This window comes from Panthera tigris, chromosome C2, assembly GCF_018350195.1.
Source record: "Panthera tigris isolate Pti1 chromosome C2, P.tigris_Pti1_mat1.1, whole genome shotgun sequence".
Lineage (NCBI taxonomy): Eukaryota > Metazoa > Chordata > Mammalia > Carnivora > Felidae > Panthera > Panthera tigris.
In genome coordinates, this window is record NC_056668.1 from 120,836,639 (window position 1) to 120,850,510 (window position 13,872).

The 13,872-nt window shown below is 35.9% G+C and overlaps 1 protein-coding gene across 3 annotated transcripts in view; it reads right to left on the reverse strand.

Annotated features, from left to right (window-relative positions):
- Positions 1–13,872, reverse strand: part of RASA2 (RAS p21 protein activator 2) — a 121,998-nt gene that overhangs the window by 17,726 nt on the left and 90,400 nt on the right. For 2 of the 3 annotated variants that reach the window (XM_042956312.1, XM_042956313.1), the window contains exons 16-19: positions 12,026–12,109; positions 11,321–11,398; positions 7,625–7,698; positions 6,980–7,086 (exon numbers count right to left, since the gene is read on the reverse strand). In XM_042956312.1, coding sequence (XP_042812246.1) covers positions 6,980–7,086; positions 7,625–7,698; positions 11,321–11,398; positions 12,026–12,109 — 343 coding nt within the window. Of the gene's footprint in view, positions 1–6,976; positions 7,087–7,624; positions 7,699–11,320; positions 11,399–12,025; positions 12,110–13,872 lie in introns of all 3 variants that reach the window. The other variant, XM_042956311.1, reaches the window with a different exon arrangement.

Consider the following 13,872-nt stretch of genomic DNA (forward strand, 5'->3'; position numbering starts at 1 on the left):
GAATATTACATAAACCTTAATTGATAAAGCAGAGGCAGAGTTTGAGAAGGCTGACTCCAATTTTGAAAGAAGTTCTACTGTGGGCAAAGTGCTATCAAACAGCATCACATGCGACAGAGAAATCATTCATGAAGAGTCAAGTCATGTGGTAAACTTCACAGTTGTCTTATTTTATGAAACTGCCACAGCCACCCCAGCCTTCAGCAACTTTAACCCTGATCAAGTCAGCAGCCAAACACTGAGGCAAGATCCTCTACCAGCAAAAAGATTACGACTGGCTGAAAGCTCAGAAGATTGTTAGCATTTTTTAGCAATGAAAACTTTTTTGGTCAATTTTATTTTTAACTTTTTTCTTCCAAATTTTAAAATTCTAGTTGGTTAACATACAGTGTGATATTGGTTTCAGGAGTAGAATTTAATGATTCATCACTTACATGTAACACCCAGTGCTAAACACAACTGGTGTCCTCCTTAATATACATCACCCATTCAGCCCATACCCCACCCACCTCCCTCCATCAACCCTCAGTTTGTTCTTTATATTAAGAATCTCTTATGGTTTGCTCCCCTCTCTCTCTTTTTTAATCCCCTTCCCAGATGTTCATGTTTTGTTTCCTAAATTCCATATATGAGTGAAATCATATGGTACTTGTCTTTCTCTGACTTATTTTGTTTAGCATAATAAACCCAGGCTCCATCTACATTGTCGCAAATCGCAAGATTTCATTCTTAGCAATGAGGTAGTAATTCTTTCTTTCTTTTTCTTTCTTTCTTTCTATCTATCTATCTATCTATCTATCTATCTATCTATCTATCTATATCTATCTAAGTTACTGTCAAGTTGGCTGACATATAGTATATACAGTGTGCTCTTGGTTTGGGGGGTAGATTCCTGTGATTTATTGCTTACATACAATACCCAGTGCTCATCCCAACAAGTGCCCTCCTCAATGCCCATCACCCATTTTCCCCTCTCCCCCACACTTCCTCATCAACCTTCAGCTTGTTTCTGTATTTAAGAGTCTCTAATGGTTTGCCTCCCTCCCTCTCTGTAACTATTTTTTCCCCTTTCCTTCTCCCATGGTCTTCTGTTAAGTCTCTCAAGTTCCACATATGAGTGATAACATACGCTGTCTTTCTCTGACTGACTTATTTCACTTAGCATAATACCCTCCAGTTCCATCCACATTGCTGCAAATGGCAGGATTTCATTCTTTCTCATTGTCAAGTAATATTCCATTGTATATATAATAGCACTATGAGGAATTTATCTGAAGGATACAGAAGTGCTGATTCCTAGAGGCACATGTACCCCAATGTTTGTAGCAGTGCTTTCAACAATAGCCAAATTATGGAAAGAGCCTAAATGCCCATCAACTGATAAATGGATAAAGCAGTGAAGTATTTTTAAATTAAGGTATGTACATTGTTTAGAAATAATGCTATTGCACACTTAATAGACCACAGTAGAGTGTAAAGATAACATTTATACACAAGGGGAAGCCAAAAAACTCATTTGACTCACTTAATTGTGAACTAGCTTTATTGTTGTGGTCTAGAACCAAACCCACAATATCTCTGAGGTATGGCTGTACAAGTTTCTTCACTATTGAGAACTCACGTGTATATTTTCTAAAAAGGCAACTTCATCAGTGTAGTTGTACAAGCCCAAATCCTTGGAGTTATCCTTGACTTGCCTTTCTCTCACTCTTGATAACTCATTCTTTAGCAAAACATCTGAGTACTATCATTCAAAAAGATCCAGAATGTGATCCATTTTTATCACCTCCACTGCTACCAACTGGTCCAAGCCATTATCTCTGTTCCCCTGAATTACTGCAATACCTTTTTTTTTTTTTTTAATGTTTACTTATTTTTGAGAGAGAGAAAGAGTGTGAGTGAGGGAGGGGCAAATAAAGAGAGGAAAGACAATCCCAAGCAGGCTCCGCACTGTCAGCACAGAGCCTGACATGGGACATGATATAACGAAGCATGAGATCATGACCTGAGCCAAAATCAAGAGTTGGATGCTTAACTGACTGAGCCACTGAGTTGCCCCCTAGCCTCTTAACTAGTCTCCTTCCCCTTTCATTCTGTTCTCCATATGGCATAATGATTACTCCTATTAAAACATAAGTCTAATAATGTTAATTCCTCTCCTTAAAGCTCTCCAATGCCTTTCCATCTTTGAATCAGAGTAAAAGTTTTAGAATGGCTCACAAAGCCCTAACATATCTAGCTTCCCCATGACCTCTTTGTTCTAAGTTCCTATGATTACCCCTTTATGTTTTCTTTCCCCACTAACCAGAAGAGCTTTCTCTTATCTCTTGAATACTCTAGGCATGCTTCTGTTTCAGGGCCTCTGTACTGGCTGCTGTTAACTACGCATCACTATTAACCCAGATTTCCACCTGACTTACTCTCTTATCATCTTTAGGTCTTTGCTCAAAATGTCATTTTCTTAGCGAAGCCCTCACTGGCTAGACTTTTTAATACTGCAACTCTCCTCATAAGCCTATCATCCTCTATTCTCTTTACCTGCTTTATTTTTGTCTATCTCATTTATAATCATCTAATATAATACATATTTTTTTTATTTATCCCTTTTAAGCTATGAAAATCCATAAGGGCAAACATTATGGTATGCTTTATTCACTACTGTTTTCTCCAGAGCCAAGGATCTGGCACACAGTAGGCACTCAATAAAATATTTATTGAATGAATGTATGACTGCAACAATGAAGTGTTCATTAGCTATCAAAGAAAAAATACTGCAGAACCCTGAGTGTAAAAACATGAACAGGTGAAAATCAAGTCAACCTAAATGTATTATTGAGGTTTATGTTTAAAACACCACGTATGGGCGCCTGGGTGGTTCAGTTGGTTAAGCGTCTGACTTTGGCTCAGGTCATGATCTTGTGGTTCGTGAGTTTGAGCCCTGCATCGGGCTCTCTGCTGTTAGAACGAACCCTGCTTTGAATTCTCTGCCTCCCTCTCTTTCTGCACCTCCCCCACTCACTCTCTCTCAAAAATAAATAAAGATTAAAAAAAAAAACCACCATCTAAGTTTCTTTTATATTGTTCGCAGATATATGAACTGGAACATTTGATATCACATGGAAGTTGTGTAGGCTGTATGTATCTGTGTATATCAGGTCTCCAAGAGTGGACAATATCTAATCAAGTTTGGAGAACACAAGATGGAATTTCAGAGATGAATTTGCTAATAATCTATTATTAGTATTCTTGGTGGAAATTTTAGAAACCAAGAGCAGTGGTTCTTAACGTAATTCAGATGGTAAGACATGGCATTCTTCGAAGAACACCATTTATTAAAAACATTTACTCCATGTATTAATGAAGGTAGTAAAAATGTGGTCCCCCGACAGAGGCTCTTAAAGACTAGAGGAAGAGACAGACAAAAGTAAGGACCACACAGTGTGACAGGTGTTACTCCTAAGGTGATTAAAAAAGCACAATAAGGGAAAAGCTCAACTGAAGTGTCTAGAAGCTTATAAATGACTTCCATAAAGAGCTCATACTGGATCTGAGGCTTAAAAGACAACAAATCACACAGGTAAAGAAGGAAAGATGGGAACTTCTAGGAAGAGCACATGCAAAAGCACAAAGGTAAAAGAGCACAAGTTAAAGCAACTGCAGCAGCCAGTCTGGTGAAGCGCAGCTGAATGGCTGGATGAAAAAGGAAGAGACCGGAAGGTCAAGAACTCATCTGATTTCAGTATACAGCTAGAAAAACTTCTACTTATAGAAGATGACTATACTGCAACATAGCATATAAAACCAGATCACAAGCACACGTGCATAAAAAACTGTCAATATAATCATGACTGATTGCTGAATGTCATACAGTCTCATTAATCTAGTTGTAATGAAGATAAGTTGTATACTATCTCGTTAGCATTTATGTAAAAAGGCATCAAAAACTTAGTAACTTACTTAGGAAAAACCCTTAAAATTGAGAAAATTCTATTCATTCCTTTTCCAGTAAATTGGGAAAAGACTACTGTTTGATTCTAAGTGGCAGAAATATTTGATTCAGAATACTAGTGTCCATATTACAGAAAATTTGGGAGGCATTCTTTCACACACTAAAGTCATATAACAAGTGGAACTAGCAGTCTTGGCTATCCAGAAACAGCAAAGAAATAGAAAGGTAAGCAAAACATTTGCTGAACAACCAGAGAAATCCAAAGCCCATGCATTTTCTTCAGAGAGCAAAGTCCTGAAATCTTCCATCAAAGCCTTTTAATTTTAAGCATAATTTTAACAAACACAGTACCTGTTTTCTCAAAGTATATGTGTAGTAAAAAATGGAGCTGAGTGATGGAGGTGGGAGTGTGATGTTACATTATGGTTCACTGACAGCACAAGAGATTTAAGGTAACAGCCTAAATATAAAAGGGATAGAGAAAAACCATATAAAGCAAACACAGGAACACAAAAAAGCACAGCAGTCCAAGGCATTTTAGCTGGGGAGTAAACAGCTGCACACACTCATAAGCGGCCCTGAAAACATCACTAAATCAAAGCACTACGTAATAATTAATATTATCAATGGCAGCCGCAACTCATCTAGAAAATGTTCACTTACGTTCAATGAATTCTTTTTTAGAAGGCAGGGAAGCATGTAATACATTTTGGAAAAATCCATCAAAATAGTTAAAACAAAAAGCATGGATGCTTAAAACTGTACGCTTTGGTAAATAATCTTTAAACTTCATGTAAGAGAGCTTATTCCTCCAAGGTCATTCCAATAGGTTAAATTTCTTAGGGTCTGAAAACAATGTAATTTCTATGTGTCTATTTTATACCTACGGCAGCCTAATCATTCTATAGAATTTTGTCCTCATAGGATCACTAGCTAGAGCAGAGGTTCTTAAGAACCGTAGATGAACTCTGGATCTACAGACTCATTGAAATTATATGCAAAATTCTATGTCCAGTTTGTATGTGTATTTTTCTGGAGGAAAGAGGCCAAAGCTATCACCGAATTCTTAAAGGGCTAAACCCAAAAAAGGCTTTAGAATACTAGTTTAGATTAGAAAATACTTTAAATGAGGAAAAAATAGCTAATTTATTCATGGAGAACAACTAACTTACCTTAAATTTTATTTCAATGTACTAACATAATTAGCTTATTATGACAGTTATTTTTTACAAAGCTGCTATGTATGTGAGAACATTTACTTAGTATTCAACATAAGCTGTAACTTCTAAAACATTCAAAACATATTTAGCTTAAAAAAATGGTCTGCAAGGCTAAGGATGTAACGTGTTGCTCTTTATGCCATAACAAATTATGACTGACTATTGATATGCCATAACAAATTATGTGGGTGACAAATAAAAATGCCTTTGGTTTCTTCTACCTTACTAATACAATTAGTCATATGTAGTCATTCTGGTTGAGCCATAATAAGGAATTATGAAACAAGTTTTCTTATCACTTTACTCTTTTTAAGAATCTCCACAGAACCATTCTACTTAACTGAATCTACGTTCTCTTGAAAGTATCCTACGGCTGTTGTTTGTTTTACCATTTCAGAATTTATAGCGGAAGCTCTCTGAACAGATCTTTACCTAACAGAACTAATGGATTAACAGAGACTCTCCATGTCCTTGTGAAACATTAACAAATGATGCTCATGGGATGCTGAATGCTTGTGGTTGCTAGGTTACTATCTATTAAGCCTGTACTCTATTGTTTCCACTGGTTAGGCTGTTTTGTTTGCCAACCCTGTTGGGTTTGTTTTCAAACCTGTTTAAGCCATTTTTCCATGTTCTAATTATAATTTACTTAAATATATGTAAAGTGACAAAATAAGTGCCCCTTACTAAGAGGTTTATTGTTTATTTGAAAATCAGGTGAGTGCTTTGAAAAACACCAAAAAAGGAGACCCACACCTGTATAAATAAAGCTGATTTACATGGGGGTGAGACATCTGTAAAAGATTAGGGGTGACTATCATGAAATCTAATAAAATTCTGTACTTGGATTACTTTTCAAGTATTTAAATTTGGAAAAACTTTGGAGAAATCAACCAGAAAACTGATACAGTATAGGTATATTTGCAAAATAAAGACAAAGGGAAATCCAATCTATAGATCCATATTCAAAGAAAAGATCTTGGTTCTCTACCAGAAGATCTGGCAAACAAATATGTAAATATTTAAGATATGTATGCACATTTTTGTCTGTTTTAAAATGATTCTTCCTTTAACTGGCCTTTTTGGTTAAGTAAATTTCTTTGTATCCTGATCACCTTGAATAAATGGGCTCTATGGAATATGGTCCATGATTTAGATATTAAGTTCTTCTTGCTATGATACCAGCAGGAGCTAATGGCCTTCTGTGGATCATGTTTGACTCCAAGGGAATGAACTTAAAAGGTGGAGGTTTTAAGCACTGTGTCAGTCCACTGAAGGACAAACTTTGCTTCTCTGAATCCCTCAGAGATGGATTTCTTTATCCAAATAGCCCATTTGTGCTTTCTCAGGAAGTCAGTCACTAAAATTTCCATTTTGAAGTTAGCTTGGCCAAAAGACTAGAATGAATGTGGTATCTGTACAGGAATCACAATCTGTGGTGTGACTGTGGAAAAACTCTGGCTGATGTTATCCAGCAAACCACTGAAATACTCTCATTTATTAAGTACTGATTCTTACCAATTTGGCTCTGAGAGTTAAAGAAATTTCCAAGTTCTAGATGAATCCTGGGATTTACCAGGGATTTTTTTTTTTTTTTTTTAGACAACAGAGCATATGTGAGGAAAAAAATGGAATTTACATGGTGTCATTTGTCAAATATTTACTATATCTTTAGTGTGTATGCATCACTGCGAGAAACTATCAACTACAGTAATAAAGTGAAAAGGTTCACTGGAGTTACATTAAGCAAAAAAGAAATCTTCACCGCGGACCAGGAAAAGACCCCACAATAAAGCATAAACACAACTACCTGGCTGTTTGTGGTAGGTGAGCTCTCTGCTTGTTAAGCAGAACCACCGTTTCTTGAAATTCTTTTTCCCAATCCGAGTTCTTCCCTGAGCTCTTTTATACATCTCACTGCCAAAACAACAGATGTAAAAATTTAGCTACAAATATTAAAGTAGTTCATCCAAAACAAAGAATTGTTCTTTGATTTTAAATGACATGAAAGGCTGAGTAAGATTGTATTACATATATGAAAATGTCTTTGTCATCCATAACTTTTGCATTTATTTTGGCCGTGCTAAGGGAATAAAGTTTTTAACTAATTTAATATTTATAACTGTGCTATTCAGACCTAAAAGGGCCAAACTCACCTGAAGTTTCCCTTTAACTTCCAATGATAACACTACTTCAAGACTGAAGTTTTCAAAGTACTACTCTAATACCTGTAATTTCATTCTATTTGAAAAACTACTCGAGGAATGTATGGACAAGGAATCATGCCCATTTGGCATGAGGTTCATATGCTACTGTAACTTACCTGATGGATGTTACTTAGGCAGTTCTAAGATGGAACAAAACCCGGATTTCCTCACTTCCAGACTCCTGCTTTTTGTACTTACGTAACGTCTATACTGACACATGACTTTAATCTCTAAATTCATTAAATTACCCTTCTTTCAGGTGCACAGGCTCACTCGTACCACTGGACTCTTTAGTTTCAGTAGATGAAATTTCATCCAAGAACTAAACAGGGAAATGGGCAAAAATTATACTTTGTGATAACATACATCAAAAATTCAGTTATCTTAAATATCACTAATAATATTGTAAAGTTCTTTACTGAGGAATACATATAATTATAACTTCTAAAACAAAACACATATTTAATTGTACAGGAAATCCTAAGTTACACATTGGCTACATATTTTAAAAAGTTTATTCTCAAGTTACTTAAAACTCAGAATACATTTCTCTGTAAAAATAGCTCAATCTACGATCCCTAAACTATGACTCTGAAATCTATAAAGCTGTGAATAAAAAGAGTTGTTTTTATTTTGTTTTTGATTTACAGAAAACTCATTTGAGGGTACAACTTAACTTGAACTAGCAAAGGCTATTAATAGTCTGTATTTATCCTACTTACTGTGAATATTCACACACTGTACTATATAGTATGCTTGATTATGGGGTGCTACCCCGGGCCACACTAGGGTGTAATATAATACACAGTATATACCTATTATCTTTTAAAATTCTGAAATATTTCTGGTCCCAAAGATTTTAGATATAGGATCGTGAACCTATATTTTAAGTCAGGGATCACCAAATTATGGTTCAGTGGGCCATATTCAACCTGCAGCCTGTTTCTGTAAGGCCTATGAGTTAAGAACAGTTTTTATATTTTTAAAGGGCTGTAAAAACAAAAACAAAAATAAAAGCAGAGAAGAATATTTACTCTTTTATAGAAAAGACTTTGCTAACTTCTATTACATATAACTGACTTTAGCCTGGAGAGATAGTACTCCATAATTATGACTGAAGTGTAACTGGGTTCTCTGGAATAACCTGGAAATCTAATCTCCATTTATAAACTTCCTAGGGGGAATGTGAGAACATGGTGGCTCAAGAACATTGGAGTACCCATCTCTAGCAATGGCAGGCCACCCCTGTGAAGAGCAGTTAGCTTCATGAATATGCTACCCTGACTGGTCAAGAGCTTCCTGGCATGCGGTCATCTCTTCATGGGAAAAAGAAATTAGTATTTCAAGGAACAATCCTTGTTCTTAGAGAGGAATCCTATCTTGCCCCATAAATGAATTACCTACTTGTTTAGTGCTTGCTTTTTCCTTTATACTGTTCTATGTTGTCTCACGTGGGACAAAAAAACAAAACAAAACAAAAAAAACAAAACTTACATTCCAATAGGGATAACACTGAGGTACAAATGCCTAATCTAAAGTAGAATTGTGGGCAGTCATATTTTCTTAAGACTGGCTATAGACTGCCCACCAGAAGCCACACTTACAATTTTTTCTAATGTTTACTTCTAGCATGTAAGAAGGAAATCTTGGTAAGTAAAGGAACAAGAACAGTTTCTTTTGCTTTATATGTGGTGATACAGAACAAGTACACAAGGGAACTAAAGAAGTGTCCTATCCTATCTCCAGTTCTCAAAAGAGGGACTGTTCACTAATGGAGTCACAGACTTACTTAAATTGGTCACAGACTTACTTAAATATTTCATTTCTCAGTATTTGCCTGAAGGCACTGATCTATTTACTTGAAAAATACTTATTATTTACTTATGACAATTATTACATCTAGTATTTGTTATATTTATATGGAGCTAGGAGGTAAATACAATTATATCAAGTGAAAGAAAACACAATAATTAAGATGGACTACAGGCAGGGTGAATATAGGTATTTGCTCAGGGCCATCCCTGTCTACAGCTGTGATCCCAACATTATCCACAGTGTTCATTTTCACTCTTTAAAGTGTCGAGGTTTGCACACTAAATTATATGGTCACTCTGTTTATAGAACTATCCAGGTTACCCTTGCTAAACTCTGTGGGAATAGTACACCAATACAAAATGAGAAACTGGGCTTCAGAGGCTTCTACAATTTCTAGCAATGCATATATCCAGACTTAGTAAGTAAATAATAAAGAAAACTTAGATTAGGGCAAAATATCCTATGCTGGTTTAGGAGTCTAGAACCAAATCTGACATAGGAAATGTATTATGGTGATAGCCCAGGAGACTGCGAGTGGGTGACACAGGACAGACAGATCAGGAACAGGCTAAACTCCTGGGACTCTTAACCACTTTCTCCACTGACATTATCAACTCTACACATTCTGATTTTATCAGGGAAAAAAAAAAATCAGCTGCTACCATAACCTAGGTCAAAAAAGTGGGAAAACAACCCTAAAACAAAAGACAGTATATCATAATCTTGCCAACAAAAGTCTGCCTACGCTGTCCCACAGATGTTTCAACAATGTCCTACAAATAAAAGGGCAGTTTTTCCTCCGCCTATCCTTTTGAAAGCCTTTCTCCTCAAAAGCCTTCAGTGATTGCTTAAAAAGACTTTGATTGAACTTGCACAATTCTAGATGAAAAATTCCAACTGGTTTTATTTTTTAAAAAATCATCATTTTCATCTACTGACTCCCTATAAGAATTCTAAGCACATACACAAAAAAGTGCAAACATACACTTCATCAAAATAGACCCCTGGCAGTCAACTGTGAATCAATCATGCTATAGAAATTGAGTGACATCTTCAAAATTTGGCCTAATTTTGATTCATTAAATCAAAATTGTGATAAATAAAATACAGTACTTCCTTCAAGCCAAGTTTAGATTACTTCAAAATAACTTTACAAATTTTAGGGTTTTACAATAATGCTACATTTTATTTAGAATGATTTAGAACTCAAGACTCAAGAAATCTGGGTGCCTGGGTGGCTCAGTTGGTTAAGCATCTGACTCAATTTTGACTCAGGTCATAATCTCACGGTTTGTGAGATCAAGCCCCATGTTGGGCTCTGTGTTGACAGTGCAAAGCCTGCTTGGGATTCTCTCTCTCCCTCTCTCTCTGCCCACCCACCAAAATAAATCAATAAGCTTAAAAAAAAAAAAAAAGACTCAAGGAATTACAGATCCTTTCAAAACATTATCAGTTTCTAAGTACAGCAATTTTTGTATGTTATAAACCTCACGTTAGGATATTAAATACTGTAGTCTTCTGTACATTTTAATTTACAGTAACTTGCCTTAAGTTACTACCATAAGCCTACTATATTTTATAAAATGGTTGATAATTCATGTATTTTTTTACTATACATCAAGCATCATACTAAGCCTTTATCCCTAGATCAGAGGTTCTCAATCAGAAGCAATTTTGTCCTTCACAGAACTTTGGCAATGTTTACAGACATTTTTGACTGTCAAATCTAAGAGCATCCTACCAGCGTCTAATCGGTACAGGCCAAGGATACTGCTAAACAGCCTACAGAGGCACAAGACAGCCCCTCATAATCAAGAATTATCTGACCCAATTGTCGATAGTGCTGCTGGTAAGAAACACTAAATCTAGCTTAGTAACACTAATTTGTGTTACTAAGACACTGGCAATAGCAGCTGTTGTTAAACATTTAGGTATTTCCACAGCTAAAAATCCCATAGTTTTTTACGGGAGAAGAAAGGAAGAAAAAGATAGCTTTTCTACATTTGATGTACAATTTAAACATTATTTTTTTAAACTGAGGGTTAACTTCTAGGAATAATATGAAATGCTATTTCCCCAGTGCTATTATGATAAGAAATGTTACTATTCCCAGAGTAAAACAATCATACCTTTTTAACTGCTATAATATATCGTTCTTCTTGAAACATTTTGAAAAATTCACACATGAATGTCTCTTTGAAACTTGACTAGGAAAAAAAAAACACACACAGAATTCACATATGTTAAGTAGAGAACTAAGAATATAATGAACTGTATTTTTAAGCTGAGGATTAAGGCCTAAAAGGAATCAATCATATATTTCAAGAGAGTTATAGGACTTGGAGGGGGATTTCTTTCAACAGCTATTAGATGATATGGCACGAACAGATCAATAGAGGTTCTTACATCTGTTCACTAGACTCTCTCCTCCACTTAGATATATTAGTTTAAATGAAACTTCTTTAACAGATGACTAAGACACAGCAGCTATCTAAAAGACAGCTACTGCATCTGTGTATGCGTATTTTAATTTGGAAGGGAATGAGTGAGAGAGGGGGATAAGGTATAACAACATTTAAAAGTGTGAATACAGGGGCGCCTGGGTGGCTTAGTCGGTTAAGCGTCTGATTCTTGATTTCAGCTCAGGTGTGGAGCCTGCTTAAGAGTGTCTGTCTGTCTGTCTGTCTGTCTCTCACCCCCTCCCTCCCTCCGCCTCTCTAACTGCTCATGCATGTGCTTGCACTCTCTCTCTCTCTCTCTCAAACTTGAAAAAAAAAAAAAAAAAAAAGCAACAACAGAAGTGTGGCCACAAAGCAGAAGATGTAAAGACTTACCTTGCTTTTGGACAGACTTCCCCAGCTTCCCAATGTTTGAATGGTTTTTGAGATGAGAGTTAATGTTCTAATTGTCTGTGCATCCTAAAGAATGTAAAAGAGACACAAAACTGTTAAGTTTTTAGGAAACAGAATTTGTGTAAAAGGTAGAATAGAGTGAATATGCTACGTTGCTTTAAAACAGTGATTCAAAAATGTTGATTCAAATCACTAATGTAGTAAAAATCTAGCTTATGATGGGCACAACTCACCAGTAGTGTATATGTTGCTTTGCACAACATGGCAGGTTGGATTACCTAACAAATTGCACTCACTCTTGAAAGGTCAAGCAGGTCTACATTTTCTACATTGGAACTTAAAATGACAGTTTCCAAATTTTCTGTACTCCACCCACCTTCTAATCCTACTCAATAACAGATATAGCTTCTACAATCAATTATTTTCATCATGGAAGCAATGACCTAACTAAACTTAGGAAATGAGAAGTCACCTGGTTCATGTAGGATCTTAGCAGAGGATAACTACCCGGATCTGTTATCCAAGCTATTTTTTAGCCTGTCTACCAGAAAAAAGTAAATATAAGTAAAATTAATTAAACAGTTCCCTGATGAGTCCTTGTCTCCTTCCTTTTTTTTTTAAACTGAAGTATAATTTACATATAGTGAAATCACCAGATTTTAAATGTACATAACCTAATAAGTTTCCACCAAACCATGTATCTGCATAACCAATTTCCTTATCACATAGAGAATATCTTTATTTTGGAGATTCAAATAAACAAGTATCTTCCATCAAAATTTACATACAGAAATGCTCTAGGTTTTTGGTTACATTCCTCAATATTTTAGAATTCCCACACTGGAAATAACAGTGAATGTGAAGGATAAGAGACGACCAAGATATAAGGCAATCTGGAAAAAAATGGAGCATCTGGGATATGATCATTATGATATATTTATGAAACCGTTACACACCTTATAGTTATTCAGCAATATTTCAGCTAGAACATGTAAGATTCCATTATATGTATAAAAGGTCCCTAAAATTTTCTGCCTTTGAAGAATATAAGATTCTTAACAATGGCTAATAAACTGAATTTGAACTGAATTTCATCAAGACTTCCCTGTTCAAATTTGTTGGTTTTTTTAAGTTTATTTATTTATTTTGAGAGAGAGAGAGAGAGAGAGAGAGAGAGCAAGAATTGAGGAGGGGCATAGAGAGAGAGAATTCCAAGCAGGCTCCGTACCATCAGAACAGAGCCTGATGTGGGACTCGAATTCAAATCTGTGAGATCATGACCTGAGCCAAAATCAAGAGTCAGATGCTCAACCGAGCCACACAGGTGTCCCCCAAAATTAGTGTTTTTAAAAAATTATTCAGGGATGCCTGCGTGGCTCAGTTGGTTGAGCGTCTGACTCTTGATTTTGGCTCAGGTCATGATCCTAGGGTCATGGGACTGAGCCCTGCATCAGGCTCTGTGCTGAGTGTGGAGCCTGCTTGGGATTCTCTTTCTCTCTCCCCACCCCCCGCCCCCAACTCACACTCTCTTAAAAAAGAAAAAAAAAAGAGTATTCATTCATGTATATGTATACAAATGTACATGCTTAAATTTGTGTATATCTTTAAGCCATGTAATGGCTTTAAAATGTAAAAACTACATTTACCTATTTTTTAATCTTCTGCAATCTGATTTTCTTGTACTCTACAAAAACTGGCTTCTCAAAATTCGAAGAACTTCTAAATGTAAATCCAACAACCTTTAACTGGTTCCCCTCCCCAACCACTCTGTAACTTTCAATACTAGTCTTGACAATTCCATCACCCTGAGGTCCCTGGGATTACTCCTT